The sequence below is a fragment of the Ambystoma mexicanum genome, chromosome 6q (assembly GCF_040938575.1).
Source record: "Ambystoma mexicanum isolate Mex_15411 chromosome 6q, UKY_AmexF1_1, whole genome shotgun sequence".
NCBI classification, from domain to species: domain Eukaryota; kingdom Metazoa; phylum Chordata; class Amphibia; order Caudata; family Ambystomatidae; genus Ambystoma; species Ambystoma mexicanum.
In genome coordinates, this window is record NC_090937.1 from 247,621,252 (window position 1) to 247,641,879 (window position 20,628).

The following is a 20,628-nucleotide window of genomic DNA, read 5'->3' on the forward strand; positions in this document are numbered from 1 at the left end:
CTGTTTTGCCACTTGATTTTTCTCTTCCTCGTTAATTGCCTTTGTTTTCCATAAGTCATTTATAACGTGCCTGTACATGAGTGTTTCTATGTGGGACAAGACAAAGGGGGAACAGAAGGAAGACAAACAACGATCTTACTAGGCCTTGTGTCATTCAGATCGTGCAGGGGAGGGGAGAAGTGCCAAGAGGGTTTTGGGGTTGAGGGGTGTCAAGTGCAGTTGACTAAGTGCTGCAGAGGGTGTCGCTTAAGTGCAAAGAAAAGGGACTGTAGGGTTACAGATACAGACCATTAAGTGCTGAGGGAGCCCGGAGGCAGTGTGAGGGCAACTGGGCATCATACCTGCCTAACCTCCAGAATTTTTCCGGAGACTCTGGAATTTAAAAGTCCCTCGAATCTCAGGAATTTTCACATTCCTTCCGGGTCCCGTCATATTCTCCACCTGATTGGCTGCCGCCGCATAGCACTGAAAGTTAGGACAGAATGTAGTGATGTGGTGGGCCGGAGGTGCCAGGTAGTGGGTGAATAGCCAGCGAGAAATGTTAGACCCCTGGGGAACACCACTAGAAGAGAGATGGAGGGGGGAAATAACCGAGTTGAACCTGGGAGGGCCAGACGGTGAGAGGTCAACAAGGACAGGGTCTGACCAGTGATACCCAGGTTGTCGCGGAGACGATTGAGCAGGATGACATGGTTTACTGTGTCCAAAGCAGAGGCTAATCGAGGAGACTAAGGACAGACGGAAGATTAGGTTCCAGATTAGAGAGCAGGACTTCACGGGTGTTGAAGAGCAGTTTCTGTGCTTCTGGCAGCTCTGAAGCCAGACTGGTGGTCGTGGAGACAACCGACAGATTCAGTATGGAGATTAGGCAATATTCACTTTCTACCGTTTCCCCTCTTTTCTTTCATTCTCGCATTCTTGTACATCTTTATTTCTGAGTTTTCGCCTTTCATTCCTGTGTTCATGTGCTTTGCCCTTTTCCACGCACTAAACCATCCTTTCTTTCTCCCATTTTTTTCACTAAGCACCTCAAGTCGCACCCCGCGCCCCACTGCCTTTCGCTTTAGTTTTACTTTAGTCTGCTTTTATTGTGGGGGGGGGGGGGGTTTCAGCACCTACTCAACCCATGCAATCCCCTCCCTCCCTGTGGGGTGCTAATGGTCCCAACGTGTCGAAGGCTGGCAGCGCCCTGCTTGTCGGACGGTGCGCGCTGCAGTGCGCCGCTGACCCGGACTTGAGCTGATGAAACAGTTGGTCCCTCATCATCTGTCCCCGATGCGGGGAGACTTGCAGCAGGCCACCGCCCCCTTCGCCCACCTCTAGTAACTTGTCTGAATATGCAGCCGCTTCCAGTGCAGCGTGGCTACGGGAGATGCGCCACAGCCCCCAAACTCGCAGGCTGAGGCTGAAGAAGTGATGGGTGGGTTTTGCACCGTATTTCATCCAAGTCCTCTGCCTAAACAGGGCTACGTGAATTTACCAATTGCTAAGTGCTGCGTTCAAACGGTCCATGCATTTTCTTTGGACTGTAAAGTAGCGCAAAAAGATACACGCACACCCATGAATGCTTGGACATCTTGCTCCGAGGAGGGGCAAATGGCAGGTGGTGCGCTGGGCATACACTGTGAAACGATGACCGACACCAAATGCACGCTATCCGAGCGCGCTGCCCCAATGTACAGTAGATGGCGCCAGAGGACCGCAGCTGGAAATGACTTTACGTATACTACATAAAGTCCAAACAAATTGGCGGTGCCAACTCTTGTTTACATACTTTGTGGATCAGGTCTCTTGAGTCTGTATGAAGTGAACCGGCCAGGATTTATAGAGGATGGAGCGTTAGGCTTTTGGCGCGCACTAATAAGTGTTTAGGCCAAAGTGGTACCTTTTGGAAGGCCAACAGTAAAGTTAACAAAACTGCAGGGCTTCATGAGGATGCTATGTACAAGTACCCACCCCTTTACAGAAACAACCTTTATTCTCCTTTCCAGTGCTGCCTTACCGGGCTCTAGTAGCCCCTCCTCTTCCACACTCCGTCCCCTGTGTCCTCAGCACTTTCAGCCCTTAAGGTCGTTCCTGATAAAGGTGGCCCCCTTCAATTCTCTGCACAACCTCTCCCACCTACTTATCGAGCGTATTCCTCTCCACTCGGGAGGGGGGAGGGAGGGCAGGGGGGGGCGGGGAGCGAGAAACGAACTCGAGCCAAGCAGTGTTACAGGAAAAAGCGACTGCGGGAAGACCACGCTAAGGGCATCAGGGAGAGAAAGAAATTATGAAAAAATATCAAAAGTGGATTAATATGGTATATGATGAGGGAGAAACGGAGCCAACCAGAATGGAGAACTAATAAATATTTCCTGCTGCAAAGTGGGGGTGTGGAGTACGATTTTCAGAGCAGGTGTGAAAGCTGGACAAAATGGAAGGTTCTGGAACCACCCTTAGGAAGATAGCGCCTATTAAGGAGCAGGGCTGGACTGGGAACTAAAAGAGGCCCTGGAAATAAAGTTCAAAGTGGCCCCATATGACACATTTTCAGCAGGCCCAATGCTTTTCCTATGAGAACATTTGAAATACCTCACAAAAGAGGACCAGGGTGCAGAGGCCCACCGGGAAATCTCCAGAGTTCCCTATGGGACAGTCCACCCCTGTTAAGGAGTCGGGGAGCAGGCAGAGCCAGGAAGATCTGTCAAAGTGATCCGCAAAGGTTCAGAGACAGGAATGCGTGTGCGAGTCATCACACCAGCCTAAAGGACGCATTCTCAGATCTGAGAGCCACCCTCCACGCACTTGCCAATGCAATATACTGTAAGTTGAGCTCTGCAAGCTCTGCTGGTTGTGCAGCAAAGCAATGCACATGTGCAGCCTCTGGGGCCACGGTTACTTCATTGGCGTTTTTGTAGACTGAGTTGCGTATTTTCATACAATTTTACATTCCAGAATGTAAAAAAACATTGAGCTCAGAATCAATTGGCAGTCTTTAAAAGGCCCTTAATGCACCGCAGAAACTAGTGAAAACTGCAACTCACAACCTCATACCTCGGTAAATATAAGAGTCTAGATCAGGCTTGTCCAACCTTTTTGAATGTGGGGCCAAGCATTAACTTTTTGTCACCCGGCGGGCTGGCGAGCCAAAAGTGAACACCCTCACCCAAAGCAGAATATTCAAAAGCGATGGTGTGTGACCTTTGACACACTAGCATCACAGGCATAACCATGCAGTCCCAAAGATAGCTTTTGGTGTCGGGGCAGTGATCAAAGGTTAGTTTCTTGTGATTTCTTCCAGTGTGTATGTGTTGATATTTCTCTGAAATAGTGGGGGCGACCGAGCATAGCGAGGGAGCTGTAACGATCTAGGGAGGGTTTGGGGGGTCGCCCCAAGATTTTTTTCCAAATATGGGGCTGAAATTGTGCATTTTACAGCAGGAAAATTGATCAAAAAGCCATAAGTTTACAATCAGTTCTAAAGGGGAACATGTACATTCCATATCACCAACAGCAGACAAGAACATTATAGAACACAACACATGTTAATGATCACTGTGTCCACAGTGTAAGACAGCACTGTCACTGATGTAACACATTGGCATGCTGGTTGTGCCCAAAATATGCCTCTGTAGCAACATGTCTATGCTGGCTGTTCCCAATTTAGGCCAGCATTGTCCTCTACAAAGCATGATTGATCCTGCCTGAGCATGTGCAGTGTGCCCAATACATATGCCAGCTTATCTCTGTAATACACTTTCATTACTTCTGTGGTAATGAAAGAAGCATAATCCAGTTCCAGGGGGCACCTGAGGCAGTAAAAGTCCTCCGCCACAGCCCGGTTTATTGGTTGGACCCAACATTGCATAAATAAATTAATCGTGTCCACGGACCAGACAAACCTTGAACAAATAAATTGGGCAGGGGAGCCGACTTATGAATTTTCCGGGGGGTGCCCAAATATAGAAAGTGACATCACCAGCAGTTATATGACCGCATTTGCACGTAGTCACCGACTTGGTGCGAGGTGGGCAGGGGGGTGCAAAACAGTGGAAACATTGGCTAGCATGTACTGCATATACGAAAGTCAAGTAAGGAGGAGGTTTAAACCTTCCAGTTGCATTCCAGTAGGCCAATAATGCCCCTACTCCACCCCTCTATAATCATCCAGGTTGTAGTAGCCCTCAAAAGGCAGAGCAACACAATTAGGATGGGAGAAAGAAATGCCATCCCATCCTGTGAGTGTGTCAAACCTCAGAGCAAAGACTGTGCGTGTGCCTCCTACCTTGGAGCACAATCTCAATAATTTGGTGCAAATCTCGCAAGTGGGTGCTTGGGAATCCCATGCATGTGTGTGGGCTGCATACCCCGGATCACTTGCTCACTTCTTCAGTGTGAAACTCTGGCCAAGGCAGTACTGTCCCATTGGTGGGAAGTGTCGTATTTTCACATTAACTATGCTTAAGCACTTTGGGTTATTGAATAGTGCTGCTACATTCGGAGTAATTCCAGCCCTTTGAATATATTAGCTCTTGTATAATCACAACATTGTTGATTTTATTCTGATGATGAAGATTTTATTCTGATGATGAAGATTTTAGACTTGCTCAATAGTTCTGGTTCTGTATCATTAAATGTTCTTCAGAGTCTCGGGAGGATAGCTCAGGGGTAACATGCTCGCCTTGGAAGCAAGACGACCTGGAGCAACACCGGTTCGATCCCTCTGGGTATATTATGCGCATTATAAATAACCAATACAAATAAATCTGCTGAGAAGTGCTAGGGCCTTGTCAATAAGAGTGTAGCAGCTTAACTGAGAAGTGCTGATGTTGTCCCACCAAAATTATAGAAGCCCCACTAAAATGAACTAGCATTGCCTCAACAAAAGCATAGTAATACAATTTTATAGAAGCCCTGTTTAGCAAGCTAACTGGGGAGTTCCAGCATTGCCCCATTTCAAATATGACAGCTCTAGTAGAAAATAGATTACACAGCCCTGCTGAGAAGTTCTGTTACTGTCTCTTTTAAAATACAGAAGCCCATTAGCTCTGCACCATTAGGCCCTGCAACTACTGACCCATTGAATGCTATTACACTGAACACGGTCAACAGTATGGCAAGGTCCATACTGGGTTCTATGTGATAATTCTGCATTTTGAAGAACAAATACAAAACAGACCGGTTTATTTCGGCCGATTTGTGTGGTCAAAAGGCCAAATTATCACATTCTACTACCCACCCTGCTAAACCCCCCATGAAGGTGGTCCGACCCTCCAACACTCCCACCCTCTCCCACGCTGTTACCTTCCTTGGAATTCAGGGGAGTTACGTCCCTCAACTCCTCTGTTCCCAGCCCATAGCATAGCATTCATCCTCACCATGTACACACTGAGAAACATGAAAACTGTCTCATTTGCCCTCTCCCTGCCACCTGCCCCCGCAGATGCAGTGCACGAGAGGTGCACAGATGTACAAATACATCCAACCCAAAAAGATTTTTAGAAATTGAGGGACAGACTTGCTTTGCATCAGTGCCTCCATTTCTAAAAATCGTTTTGGGTTGGTTGTACCTTTACATCTGTGCACCCCTCTTCACAAGAGGGGTGCACAGATGTACACATACACCCAACCCAAAACGATTTTTTGAAATTGAGGGACAGATGGAAAACAAGAGCTTCTTGCTTTGCATCTGTCCCTCAATTTTTAAAAATTGTTTTTAACCCGGCTTTCACCCGGGCCATCAGAGAGACAGTATGGATGGAACAAAGGGACATCCATACTGCGTCTCTTCTCTCCGGCCTGGGGGGGGCCGGAGCACCCGCGTACTCGGCACCCCTGAAACCGGCCCAGTTTATTTGTTCAATGTTTGTCTGGTTAATCGGGTCCACGGACCCGACAAACATTGAACAAATAAATAAATAAACCGTGCGGTGGCAGAGGCAGTAACAGTCCTCCGCCACGGCCCGGTTTGTTTATTTATTTGTTCAATGTTTCGACCACCATTGCAGAAATTAATTAATCGGGTCCACGGACCCGACAAACATTGGGCAAATAAACCAATAAACCAATAAACCGGCCTGGTTTATTTCTTTATTTGTTCAATGTTTTCTGTACAGCCTCGTGGGCCACATGAAATGGCTTGGAGGGCCGCATTGTGGCCCGCGGGCCGTATGTTGGACAACCTTGGTCTAGATGGATAAACAATTACTTTTGATGCAGGCAAATGCAACGCATATTCACTGCAGCAGCAAAACCAAGAGTGCTGTAGTATATATAGTCCATATTTGCTGCTACATACCGCACGTACTTTCATTTTTCCCACAATGTTAATAGGTTTGTTGGTGAACAGTTTACCATCATTCGACAACAAAGCACCGTGCCATTGCACCTTGTAACAAGATAGCCGCCTGTAATGTTTGTAATTATGTACTTTGCACATTTTTGTATCTCTTTTCTTAATGCCTCCATGCACGCCTGGGAACGCACCCTAAATGAATGGCTCAAAATATTGAATGAGGCTGCAATTGGCAGCAATTCCTCAGCGTAAGCGTTCACACTATGGAGAGCTCACTTTAAGTGAAGGTTGAATGTATTCCAAAACGGTGACTACATGGAGGAAAACCTTTTTGACATTTAATCAAATAGACTGCAACGAGAATTATACTGCATAGACAACAGACCTTTGTCCTTACAGACTATTGGGAACCTACATAAAATGAAGCTTGGATATTTTGCATTGTTGCCCTTCCCCAGAGTATATAAACCACTTGTTCACTGCCTTTGGGTAGTGTAGCTTCATACATCAATGAGTTCCTATGGAAATATCCCAGTATTTAGAAACCCTAGGACTACAGCTCTAATCGAAACAGGACTGCTATCAGGAAATATCGAACCTTTGTTCCCAAGCACACCAGATAATCTTTGGAAACCTCTAATTAAAGCTAGTTTCTGAAGAATACTGGATAATTGGTTGATAGAAACCCAATGCCAAGCCTTCTAGGGCACCCAGTACTAATTCTGGCAAATATCAGCTCTGCTACTGACCAGATGTGATGAGCGGGGGAGGGGTCAGTGGATTGAAAACCTTCAGCAAGAAGTTTCAAAAACACTACGCGTAAGCCTCCCTCCAATATCCAAATAAGGTCCTTGGTAATTTTGAGACTAATTGAGTCTACAAGTCACAGGAGACAGTATTCTTTGTAGCAATAAGCCCCGAGCAGGGGGACATTACCACTTCAGTTAATGCCCCGGGACCCAGAGTTGCAGGCCTGAGGGTAAGATGGGGCTCCTGGGAAGGGGAAACTAGGGGGTGGGGGAGTTTTACTGTGTATGGACTATGCAATGACCAAAAATGACAAAATATTTGTACTCTATTAAGAACAAATTGACCATCACAAGCAGTAGGATTGGGAAGCTGAGGCTGATCAACTGAGGTTGTTTCGAAGAAAGTAATGTTTTTACTTGTACAGTACTCTAATTTCCAGGGGAAAAGTCATCTTTTTTTGAGTTTTCAGGGTCCTTGAACCCCACTTCCAGGGTTTGTGGTAATGGCCCTCCATGCCAGTATGTCATGGGCAAGGCAGAGTCTTAAGCCATTTTCCAGAAGTCTCAGATGGAGGTAGGTCCTCCTCTCAAGATGGTAACCCTCCCCGAGTGTAACTTCATCATCCTCCTTCCTTAATATAACTGTTAATCCTCTGCCCTCAACGTAGTTTCTCCCTCCACACCAACTGCCGTTCCCCAGTTCTCCTTTCAATAGACCACCTAATTCGCCAATCTCTTCACTCACATTCGACCAGCTCTTTATCTGATGCCCCTCACTGAGCTAGCTGGCTTTTATAGTCTGCACTCTCCTCCTCTTGAATGGTGGTTGGGGATGTGGAATTGGGCCTGTGTAGTGTAGGCTGCGCTGCGCTGTGATTGGGCCATGTTGTTGCGATCATGTGGGCTGAACAGGGATGGGTCTGAGGTTATAGCAAGGTTTGGTTTGTTCTTGGAATTTGAAAGTGCCCTAGCTATGTAACTCTTTACCTCCCACCTGGAGTCCTGCTGACCTTGCTGCTTTGAACTCGGTCTCTCTGTAAAACAAGCCATTATCGTGGGGAAATTTCATTTTTGTAATCTGCTTTAGTCTCTCACGTGCATATAATCCATACTAAATTTCAGTCTAGTCTGTCCAGTGCAACTTTATTTCTGTGGGAACACGTGGTCTGCACTAATATGTATTTCCCTAAAATTACTTATCCAGCCGTGCAGAAGAAATTAATTTACGTACCTGCCAGTGAATTGAGTTTTGCACTCTGTTCCCTTAATGGGAAACTCATGAATTCCTTTGCTAGGTACTTCGGTCTAGTAGTTTGGAATACCTCTCTGGGATTAACAGTACTGTGAGTAGAGGTGTCCTCAGGGTTTGTACCATGGTTGTCATTAATGTCGGTGGGCCTTTGTACCATGCCTCATTGGGGGTGGTCTGGGATTCCCCCTTTACCTCCTGCATCCTCCGTCTACCAGCCTGAGGTCTGTCCCTAAAGCTAGACAACTGCTTTTGTCACAAGACTTGAACCAGGTCACAATCCTTAAAATCCTCAAGTAACTTCGTTCATCTCCTCGACCTAAGCGAAAACCACTCGCCCATGAACTGGATGGGATGGTGTTCTTTTTACTAAAAATAACTTTGCGGAACGTGATGTAACATTACCAGTGCCATGTTAGCAGAGGTGACATCCTAATAAATTTGCGCTCGCTAGGTGTGGAGTTGTGTGGGAGCTGGCCTGACCTAAGGGGATGAGCGCACTGAAACCAGGAATAAGGGTCCCAGGCAATGTCTCGCATCACAGCACCTCAGAGTGAGCCTGAGCCTTGGGGAGGTCCCCCTGCCGCTGTCCAAATGTCATCTGCATGCGCACACCATGTCAATTGTGCAAACATTAAGTGCATGAGCACACCACATTAAGTGTGCTTAAGAATCCTTTTTTTTATTCAGAGTTGTGGTCCATTAAGATCTGTGGTTTCTCCTTTGCTTGCACATTACTCTTCTGTAGATTCCCACGGGTGCAATTTAACACAACAAAAATTCTGAAATGTGCTTGCAAAAATTGAAGGTAGCAGCTAACATTGTTCTGCTGGTTGCCGAATTTCATCATTTTTTCCGATGCATTTTTTCCGATGGCTTTTGCATTCGATGCTAAACCCATTTAAATGCTTTTGTTTTTGTTGATTATAAAGGATACAGTACGGTATCAACAGATGCTATATAATGTTGCCAATTTTGATATTTGCTAAATGATTCTCATGTTGGGCTGTGAGAGGTTTGCTAAATGATTCTCATGTTTGGCTGTGAGAGGTTTGCTAAATGATTCTCATGTTGGGCTGTGAGAGGTTTGCTAAATGATTCTCATGTTGGGCTGTGAGAGGTTTGCTAAATGATTCTCATGTTGGGCTGTGAGAGGTTTGCTAAATGATTCTCATGTTGGGCTGTGAAACATCAATGGTTTTTCTCAAGAGCTTCCACAAATAACTTTTCAAAGCAAAGACTTGGGAGCAGGAGTTCCATTTTTATTTTGTCGTCTTTTCGTTTCAGAAACCAAGTGGGGCTGCAGTAGAGAAAAGCAGGCGCTTAAAATGGTGGCAACAAGTGCCATGAAGATCAAAAGCCCGGAGTGTGTTTCAAAGTTGGTAGAGTCTAGTGGGCACAGTCCTGTTACTTCTGGTGAGTATGCGTACACAGCCCCGCTTAATGTTCAGTTTATGTACATATGGGTTTGGTGTATTTGTAGGCGTCAGCAATCTGATATATAAGTGTCTTGTGCATATGAATCCCTTGGCAGTGGTATTGGATAGGGTTTTTGGCCCGTTTCCCCTTTTCCAGAAAACATGTCATTTTGAGTTTGCTTTCTGGTGTGGTGGGACAGGCAGTGCACTTGGTGGCAGCATTCTGTTTTGCAGGTTTCAGTTCTATGTTATAGAAAATGGCTTGTTGGTGACTTTGGTGTCTGTTGTGAAAACCTGTAGCTCATCTAATAGGACACTAGACGGCGAAGGTAGAACCAAGTATGGTTCCATACGGCTCTTGCCGAAATGGACAGATACTGGCAGTGTCCCCGCCCCATATTTGTGCCCAAACCTCTGTTTTTTATAGGGTTTTACACAATTAAGCACGAAGCCTGAGACGTGGGGGCATTACAGAGTCAGGTAAAGCTCGGGGCCCATAGTTACAGGCCTGAGTGAAGATGGGGCTTTACCTGACTCAGTAATACTGCCGCATCGAGGGACTTATTGCTATGAGAACTCCGGCCCATAAGACTGGGGTACTAAGTATTGTTTTTCTGTTCCGAAAGGCTCCAGCGTTTTGGAACTGAAAAAAAAAAAATGGCTGCCGTGACTCAGTTTTCCCTTTCCTTGGTGGCCATTCAAAATGAATTGAAAAAGGGAAACCAATAAAATGACCGCCATGGAAAGGGAGAAGGGACTACAAGTAGTCCCTTCTCCCTTTCCATGGCGGGCATTCAAAAATAGGAAAAATGTGAACCAAGAAAATGGCTGCCATGGAAAGGAGAGGAGGCACTACGTGTATGTAGTCCTTTCTTCCTTTCCATGACAGCCTGTCGCGGAGCAGATGTGGTGGGGACGGAAGTGTTCCCAGCGCGTCTGCTCCTGAAATGGACCAAAAAGAAGCTAAGTGAGGTTGGGAGGGTGGGGGAGGACATTATTTGGATGGGGGGGGGGGCAGGGTGAGGGCGAACACTTACCTGAATCCCCGGCAAGGTAAGATGGCAGCCGTATGGTGGCTCAGAGCAGGGATTACCCCGTTCTGAGCCTCCTCATTGGCTGAGGGGTTGCCACATCCCCCGACCCATCCCCCCCCCGCTCTGCTGGGGACAAAGGAAAGAGACGTCCGGAGAGGGATTTCCAGTCAGGTAAAGCTCCGACTGACCCCAATCAGATTGTTATGATCTGACCCTCGCCGGGTACTAATGAGCCTTATACAGAGAAGTAGGATACATTGACTATTGTCTAAATATCCTACTGAGCATGGGTTTATAGCACCATTCAAGATCTTGAAATTCTGCTCAGCCTACGCATGTGATCTGACCCTGCTTTAAACCGGCCTCCGAGTTGGTACCTAGTGCCCATAGGATTCCTCCTGGTTCTCGGTTGTTGTGGATAGCCTTCAATGGGGAGAATAAGCCATGAGCCAGAAGGTATCGTACATGCGCCATGGACAGATCCTAGTGTAATGTGCACAACGTCATGAGCAACCATGCGTGCCAACCAACCTGCTATCTCACAGTGCAACCTCCATACATATGGGTGCGAATGCAACATCCTTTAATAATATGGTTGCAGCTTTACTCTGGCCATGGGTCATGTACGTCCATATCTCATGCAGAAATAAAATGCTACTGGTTTAGACACAGGTTTTATTGAAAATGTATGGTCCAAGTTAGTAGTGGTGGTATTTGGTACCATGTGGCGAACTCTAAACCCAGGCAGAGGACTGAGGGTATGCTGGTCATGGAGGGGCCAGATGCCACTACCTGTTCCCTGGCGAGGATTCCCTGGCCTACACTATATTTTTGCAAGGGTTTCTCACTTTGGTCCACCATGTAACGCAGACCACTGACATAACCATGCTCACCCACCGAGAACCCATGGCCACTTTGCTCTGATTGCCCTGTGCAGTTAAGGGAACCCTGATCTTATGCGAGGTAGGACAGAGGCGTGGGTAAAACAAACTGCTATATTGGGTTCAAGCACGAAAGGATATGCCTTTCCAAGTCATGTTTTTTAAAAAATACGGGGGGTAGAGGGGTTTTGGGAGGGGAAAGCCAACACGAACTTTAGAATGGTAGAAACATCTGTTAACCATCTTGTTCCCCAAAATGGTGCCACGGGCGACTTTACACCAGGACACCCACTTTTAATTTGACCAGGGCAGTGCCAGATGTAGAGCTGTTGTGTTCTGGGAAACCATCGTGCCTCAGACGGCTGAAGAGTGCTGATTCAAGATTGTGGGCAGACTCCATGAAGGTCCCGCTCCTGTATCTGCACGGCTAAGCGAGGGTTCCAGTAAAAGGAGCCTGTTCATCTGAACAAGTACACAAATTAGAATCCAGTAAGTTACCCACACCACAGTACATTTACGTGGGGCTGGTACGTGAGTTCATGGCTAAGCCCCTATAGAAGTGAGAACAAACATGTCTGCATTTTGAACTAATTCATTGTATACTAATCCATTCAATATATACCTCTATATGGTCATTCGAAGAGGAAGAAACGGTGCCTAATCTCATAACTGCCCAAATTTCATCTGAACATAAGTGCCAAAATCCTGAACACTGACGTGCGAATGCTTCTATTTGCAGCTACAATCTCACTTCAAAAATAATCGGACATTTTACACGTATGGATCATAATTCATCAGCAATACAATATGCTTATCAGCCTGCCAAAGTATTCACAAATCTATAACGGTGTGTAGCTGTTTCTTGCTTACAGCCCAGTTTGTGAAATAGTCCATCTGTTAATGACAATTACCATGTCTTCGTTGTTTATGCCCTTATATACGCTAGAAGAGATGGGTGTGGGAATTGGAGCAGGAGGAAGAATATTGGAGAACTGCTGGGGGGATAAGGGTGGAGGCTTATAGTGGAGTGGAAGGTCCCCCCCCCCCCCCCCCCCCCCATGGCTGTGGGTAATCTCTGGAAGGAGAGGCTGTTGAGGAGCAGGCTGGCTAAGGAGTTGAGGGCAAAGCATGTAATCGCAGAGAAAAGGCAATTGGAATGTAGGTAAAGCAGGTACCATGCCTGCTAGTCTGACTAGAGTTAATGGCCGCAGCTCGAAGCATGTGGTGAGGCGACAAGGCTGAGTGACCATCTAATATAGTGTACAGGAAAGATTCCCTTTGGTACAAGAAAGTTGAAATTTGTCGGGGTAGATGGGCACTAAATCCCGGGGTCACGGAAGGAAGTTATCCATTTCCCTCTCCAGAGAAGTTGATCTGGACAGCCTACGGTGTAAGGTTTTTGGCCTGCCCCATCTCGCACTGACCTGCGCTAGTCATCTTAGTAGCCCAACTGGCTGGTGCATGCTTTGGGGTTCAGCTTGGTGGTATCCTGCCACCAGGGCTGCTGGAATGGCAGGCTAACATGCAATGTATGGTAGAGTGCACAAATGCAAGCAACTGTGTAGTGTTACCAAGAACTAGGAACTGAAACCCAAAGTAAGACACTAGCCGAGTAAGATTCTCCCTTTTGGATTTACATCTGGAAACCTAGAGACCTTTGGTGAATTTGGACAGTATTGAAAACTAGATATTTGTTTCCCAGGAGAATCCTGTCATTATTGGCATTCCAGTTGAGCAGTATTTTCCTACATTGGCTTGCTCTTGGCTAAGAAAAGGACATTGGGGAGGGTAAATTGGGATGTGTGCTGCTAACTGACCCTTCATAAAAGCCTTATTTACTTCTATGTTCTTAGTCGGGCTGGTCTTGTTCAATGACACTAGCCCTCATGGATCATGTCTTGGCTTCTAATCAAGAAAAGAGGTTCGGTGATCCCCTCTTTTTTTAAATATTTTCTACTTTATTTAACACTTACAAATTGTGGAATGCAATTCTAAAATGCCTTCAATGTTGATAAAGTAGCATACAGGGCTCACTTTAAGCAGGATATTCCAATTCAGTTAGACCGCAAGAATCTCTCAAATTTACATACAAAGAGCGACAAAAGAGCGACAAATTGTAACTCCCTGAAATTACTTTTTAAAAGGGTGATGCAAGCTCTACTTTGTAACATTCTAAACATTGGGCACGAATATGAGCTTGAGTGCAAAATGGCATAAAGGCATTACATCTCTTTTGTTTCCATTATTGCACTCGGTTTGTTTGAATATTCCCCTCTGTGGGGCACCACATAAGGCTGTAGAGATGGAAGGAAATGCAACTTAAACAAATGACTGTGTGCAAAGGGAAGGAAGTTGTAGGCATATGGAGGGCTAGGGGGCAACTAGGAGAACCTAAAATGAGTTGTGGTGATCCACTGTACAAGTGTTGTAGACATGATCATACTCATCTAGACATTTCGTCCATAGGATACCATTGCAGACTGGCACAAAAACCTCTAGCCAACCCCCAAGTGTGTAATTTGTAGCAATTACCAAGAACCAATATAGTGGTGACTCCTATCTCATAATCTCAGACTATGGTAGCCTGAAGGAGATAGCTGGGCATCTTTGTGTATGCTGCAATCTTTTGTAAGCATAATCCCACCTTGATCCAGTAATCCAAAGTCCACCCACAAAGCCTGTTCTGTTCACTATCCCAGTAAACTACATGAATCCAGTAACTCATCTGACCGTTGCTGGCATCCAGTATCTTGTAAAAGATGTCCTGCTTGTCCCAGGTCCAAGGATCAAGTCTCCATCCATAGCAAACCTATTGGAACAAGCCTTTGAGCACGATTTCTTGGAAATTGCGTTATGCAGTTCACGTTGCCATCCCAGTCTTATAGCTGTAGTTTTTGAGAATTGATTTGGTAGGCGCGGAGGGGTTGAGAGCAGGTTGGCAAAGCACCAAGCCTGTCTTTCGAAGGGTAAAATTAAACCTCCATGAGAGCTTACCATATCTGACCTGATCCTAACCGGGCAGTTGCTGCTTATATTTAAGTTTTAAAAGCATGGAAGGCCAGTAAGTGCTGGTTACACATTTTTAACCAATAAGATCTCCGCAGAGCAGATTTTCAATTCAAAGTTGCATTGCATAATAACTTGTTTTAGGGGCAATCCAGCTGTCAAATTGAGCAAAGGATTATTACCCCATAATCAGCACTGGTGTCCTACATTCCTTAAAGGCTTAAGATGCATGTGAACTTGATGACTTATCCAAGATGTGGGAGACGGGCACACAAGGGGTGGATTACCAATGTCAATCGGGGGAATAGATCAATGATGGTAGTTGTGTAGGTTCTGTTAGGGAAAGCCTACCTTGTATACCTCTGTAGACCAGGGGTCCTCGGGTGGGGGAGGGGGGAGGTGGGGCATCCAATGAAAAATACAAAAGTAATCCAAAAGACGTGTCCACTGTGCAAGAAAACAAATTGCTTTATTGAATAGTTGACTGGGAGAATAAACGGCTCTGTAAATTTGAACTGCAATACATTCTTAAATACACCCAGAAGGGCCACAGTATGTATACAAGAAAATCATATATCGGCATCATTTGCCAATCGTTACAACTTTGGGGATGTGCTAATGCATAATTGGTAGGTCATCACAGGACCCTTGTACATACTTATACATTACATGTCCTGATTGGATAAAAACTGTTCCTGGAATAGCACCCCTTCAGAAGGTCATGACCCACAGGCATCCTCTCCTCAATTACATAATTATCTGCTGACCAGCAGAAACTCTGGCCTGCCATTGGTTGGCATCCACTAATATACAAGTTGATCACTCCCTCAGTGCAGATTGGACCCCTTAGTTGGAGACTGCACGAGCCACAGCATCCCACCTTTATCCAATACAATTGATCAAGATCAGGGGCTTTGTTTCAGCCTTTCAAACACACTATCCTAGTCCTGTTTGGTTCCCCTCTCTATCTTGCATTGTGCCAGCTCTAGGTATAAAAAAAACTGTGCAGGATGCCATTGGTGAAAGTGAATTTCTCCTATTTAATTCTATTTTGCTGCTGTACTCATTGCCAAGGCCTTTGGTACCCAGCCCAATGTCCTTCAAATTATTGTGTGGGACTGCACCTGGCATTCGGCTACAATGAGCACATTTTTCCTTCTGCAACAATTAATTTGCTACTGTGGACTTCTTGGTGTCTCACCATTGGTGAGCTGATCTATAATCTTTGCAAGTGTCAGCAACACCTCAATTCTACAGTAAGCTATGGCCTTCCAAACAAATAAAAAATGGCTTCTGTTTAGTGTGCCATGGGCCTACTAAACTATGCAAATTAACAAGGGGGGGGGGGGTCCTGGGAGTCCCGCTGCCAGACATTAGTCCTGGTTACGAGAGACTTACCAGAGTCTTTAGCTCTCTTTCATAGAGAAGAAATATCCCAAACATATCAGTCTTTGTCCTGCCCTGGCGCAGTCCAGCACCGAAATGATAGGCAATTCTATTTCTCCTAGCATTTCCATGCTGGACTGCCCCTGGGCAGGACAAAGACTGATATGGGATATTTCTTCTGTGAAAGATAGTGAGCTAAAGAATCTGGGTAAGGCTCTCGTAACCAGGAATAATGTCTGGCATAGAGACTTTCAAGACCCCCCCTCCCCTTGTTGATTTGCCTAATAAACTATGGCCAAACTGTTATTCATTAATATACGGAACCTTTAAACTCATTGCACTTCGAAGTTGTGTTTATAAAGGATATAAAAATATGACTATTGCTGCAAGTATACTTTTCATCGCGGCAGCCGTGCTTACCTATCCCTATTTACCCGATAGTTAAAAATACATGCAAGTTCTTTGTTTTCACACGTGTACTTCGCTACACAGCACCAAACTCCCTGACGTGTGTTGCACTAGGTGTAATGTAGGTGTGATATAGGTGTCATGGGGCCCCCTTCATGTCACTTTTGGCATTCTGGCATTACTACTTTTAACTTGTATGTGCGTCACCCCCTCTGTGAGCATTGGATCTGCATATTTACATTTCCCCCTTTGATCAATGAATTGATCGACATGTCCTTCTCCTATGGTATCCAAATTCTAGCAACCGCCCTCCTGCAGTAAAATATTCTTCTTGGGTGCATCCCAAAAAGCAGCACCCTCCATCTTCATAATAACCGACCCAGGGGGCGGTAGCATTTTCTAAATCAGAGTGTGGCATAGAGTCCAATGAGGCCACAAAGCTCATAGTACTGAGATATTTTCGTTTCTGGTTACTTTCAAAGGGGGTAAAAGACCTCCCTTATACTATAAAGGGAAGAACACAAAATAGAAAAACCACTTTAACCAACATACATTGGTATATCTATTCTGTACTGATACTAGTCCTCCATTCTTTGTTGCTGCAAAAGAAGTGTTGGGTCACTGAAACAGGTGCTAGAGGATAGTCATTCAACTTCAGCAATACGCCCCTTTACTCGCCCCTCCCTTTTTCTCATGGGATAGGGCTGTTCTTGTCTTTGCGAGCGTCAGACTAGTGAATCCATGCCATCTTCCTTCAACCTTCACTGCTGATTGGGTACAGTAGGAAACCGTGTTAAGGACACTCAAACCTGGGGTCGGACCATTTCCTCATGAAGTTCCTTATAACTGTTGCCTGGTTCAAAGGAAGGCTTTAAATCCTCTTCCTCCTCTGGGGATGGCATTTCCCGTTATGAGCCGCCCGGCCTATTTTGATGAGGCTGTAGCTGTCATGAAATATATTTGAGGGAGTTAGTTGTTTACGATCACCATAAAACTCATCCCCCAAACCCCCGAACCTGTGCAGCACTGTGCACATAAAAAATCGATGTGCAGGAGTAAAGATGCATGCATTCTCCTGCCTGTAAATATTTCATGTGGGGGTGAGTGGTCGGAGCCAGGCATGTTAGGTTATGCAAAGGCGTACAATGAAATCAGCTTTTGGGAAGCACATCACAAAGTTTTGTGACGTGCTCCTTGAGCAAGCCGTTTAAGCGCTCTACAACACCGTTGGCCTGAGGATGGTACGTAGAACACAACTGGTTTTGATATCCAATAAAGATATTATTTCCCCTAAACCAGTCATTGGTGAAGTGTGGACCGTTATTAGTTCTTCACCCATGCCCCACCTTAGAACTACTTTATGCAGTATAAATTTGGCTGCAGAGTTGGCATCGTTGGAGCGCATGGACCCACCTACAGCCAGCATGAAAATGGACATGCAACTACAATGAAATAAGAATTACACCTGGTTTTCATTTCTATATAGTCTTATGTGCAAATGTTGAAATGGTCCTGATGGACTAGTAGCTTTTATTGTCTTATTGTTCACAAATTCCGTCGCATGCACCTGCATTTCTGCAGTGATCTATTCCTCAGTTGTGTGCTGGGTAATGCAATTGGTCCAGTGCTATGTGGAGCAGTGTCTGGGGCATCCCTGGTTTCCCTGTGCTATTCTGGCGCCATATCAAACATTGGATGAGAGGGAGCACTCTGGGTTACAGCTCCTGTTCTGATGGAGGAGCAGTCCCAACCCCCTGCACATCTATTTTTTGGGTCATGGACAGAGTTTTAGTGCTCTGTGGGTGGGTGGGCATGTTGTGTGTGGGAGCATAGGTCCTTTGTGTGGTAAGGCATATATTTGCTGGTGTCCAATGGAATATATGCTGCTTCTTTGGCCACGGCATCTGCTCTCTCATTGCCTTTGGAAATTACGTCTGTCACGTTGGCATGGGCGGTACATTTCACCACTGTTATTGCTACAGGCGGAGGCAGTGCCCCTATCAATCTTAACAATAATTCAGCATGTGGTACTGGGAAGCCATGGCTCCTCAAGAATTCCCCCCCTTTTCCATCTGGCCAATCCAGAATGTACAGTGGATGTAAACTATGCCGGGTCAGAGTAAATGGTCACAGAGACCCTCTGACATTTCTACTGTTATCAGTGCTGCTTGGGCCAAAAAGTGCATTGGCAACCTTATTTGTGCCCCATCTTGAATTCTCCTTCATGGTGAAACGCCACCACTGCACCAGTATGTCGACACCGCATTCTTTAATCTATCTTTTACCCATCAATGAAATGCATGTCTCCATCCTCCAAGGGCTCTACCTGAACCACTGTTTCCCCCCTCAGTTTTGTCAATGTGCCTAGCGCAATCATGCATGTTGTCTCCTTGCTTAAGTAATAGTGTTATGAATGTTGCTGGATTCATGAGATGGCACCTCACAATTTCAGTAGTAGGATTTGTCAATATTATCTCATACCCTGAAGCTTGTTGGTTGGTTGATTTTTGATTTGTCAAATATAGCGAACACCACACGCTCTACAAAGAGCGTCACTGAGCTTCCCATTGTAATCGTGGCTGATTTCTGTATTGCGAATGCCACTGCTTCAAGTGACTGTTTATATGGAAAGTGTCTCTGCATTAGAGTCTAGAGGACTGCTATAGCAGGCCAAACATGTGTAGCCTTGCAGTTTCTGCTGAGTGAGGACATCACTTGGCCATTAGTAGGCAAAACGTAAAACATCTTTTAATTATCTGGTGTTGGCAGAGCCAGGGCAGTCATTTCCTGAATGAATCAATCATCTTTTGGGACCAGACCAAGAGGCCTTTTGTGCTTCCTTCAATCCCTGGAGAGAAGGGGTTTAGTTAGTTGCCCAATACCCATGACCTACAATAGTTAGTGTTTTTCCTTTAGTGTGTTTGGTTGATGCTCTGCTGTATTGCTGCTGTCCTTTCTGGGTGACCCCCACTTACCATCTGCTGATATTACCTGCCCTAAATAGACCACCTATTTTTGAAAATATTGCCATTTGTCCTTCTCCACATTGTATCTCTTTTCTGTCAATAATGGGAGTAGTGCAACTGAATCCTCCCTACATTGGTGTTCTGTTGGACTGCACACCAAATATCGTCAACATATTGTATCACTGTCCTATGCATCTGTAAGTTGCTCCAGACCATTTGTAGCATCCTGTAAAAAAACACTTGGGGATTCACAATACCCTTGTGGTAATTGCGTGTGTTGGAACTTGGTGCTGTGGTAGGTGAGATGCTGTGAATCTGAATGTAATGGAATTGAAAAGATGCGTTTTTCGATCACTGTACAATGACCTGTTTCAGTGAGGATGCTAAACAAGATGGTGGCCAGATTTGGTACCACCAGAAACTCTCTCCTCTGTTCAATGGGCAGAGATCCTGGTTCATCCTCCAGGACCCCCTTCACTTTCTTGACAGGGTACATGGCTGTGTTACATGGGGTTTCTGAAGTCTTAATGATGCCCTGTCTATTGTTTCATATATTGTCTACCTCTTGACAGGGTGCTGTTTAACCCGGGGTAATATTGCTCCCTCTTAGCTTTATAAGTACTGCCCCTACATCGTGGGGGGCACTGGTCTATACTATATTTTCGCTGGTACTTTGATCAAATCTGCTTGTCATTATAATCCTTCTGGGGGACCTCTCTGTATTCTACCATCACCTGGCCCGGTTTACATAGCACCCTCTCCTCCTCATAGTCTGCAAAAAGTTATTCAGTCAAGTCTGTAAAACGGTGTTGGCACCACTCTGTTGCCTCATCATATGTCCCTTGTAATAGTACCACGTTCTTCCTCGGGAGTGCTACTACTTAGTGTATGGTGATGACTGTACCTGACGATGTCTCTGCACTGCTAGTTGAAATAGGAAATCAACAGGCAGTCAAAACGTGTGGTCCTCCATCCGTGGCACCTATCCCAACAAAACCTGTACCGCATACAAAAATAGTGAGTGCAATGGCATGCATCAGAGTAGTATGTGCACAAAATGCTTGTATGAGTGCTGCAACCAGCTTGTAACATATTCCTGGTGTGGAGCACTTGATTCCCTTCTCAGTGAATGAAATAGTCATGTCAATTAGCTCATAATGTCTCTACCCAATGTGTTGATGGCCGTGTCCTTTGAATATAAGAAGGGTGCTACAATTTGGTGTGACTTTGTTAAGAAGCAACTCTGCAGTTATT

General features: G+C 45.5%; 1 protein-coding gene across 1 annotated transcript in view; it reads left to right on the forward strand.

The window, feature by feature from the left end:
* DDIT4L (DNA damage inducible transcript 4 like) overlaps nt 1-20,628 on the forward strand; it is a 119,352-nt gene that overhangs the window by 62,619 nt on the left and 36,105 nt on the right. The window contains exon 2 of the mRNA XM_069630711.1: nt 9,563-9,691. Coding sequence (XP_069486812.1) covers nt 9,563-9,691 — 129 coding nt within the window. The remainder of the gene's footprint in view (nt 1-9,562; nt 9,692-20,628) is intronic.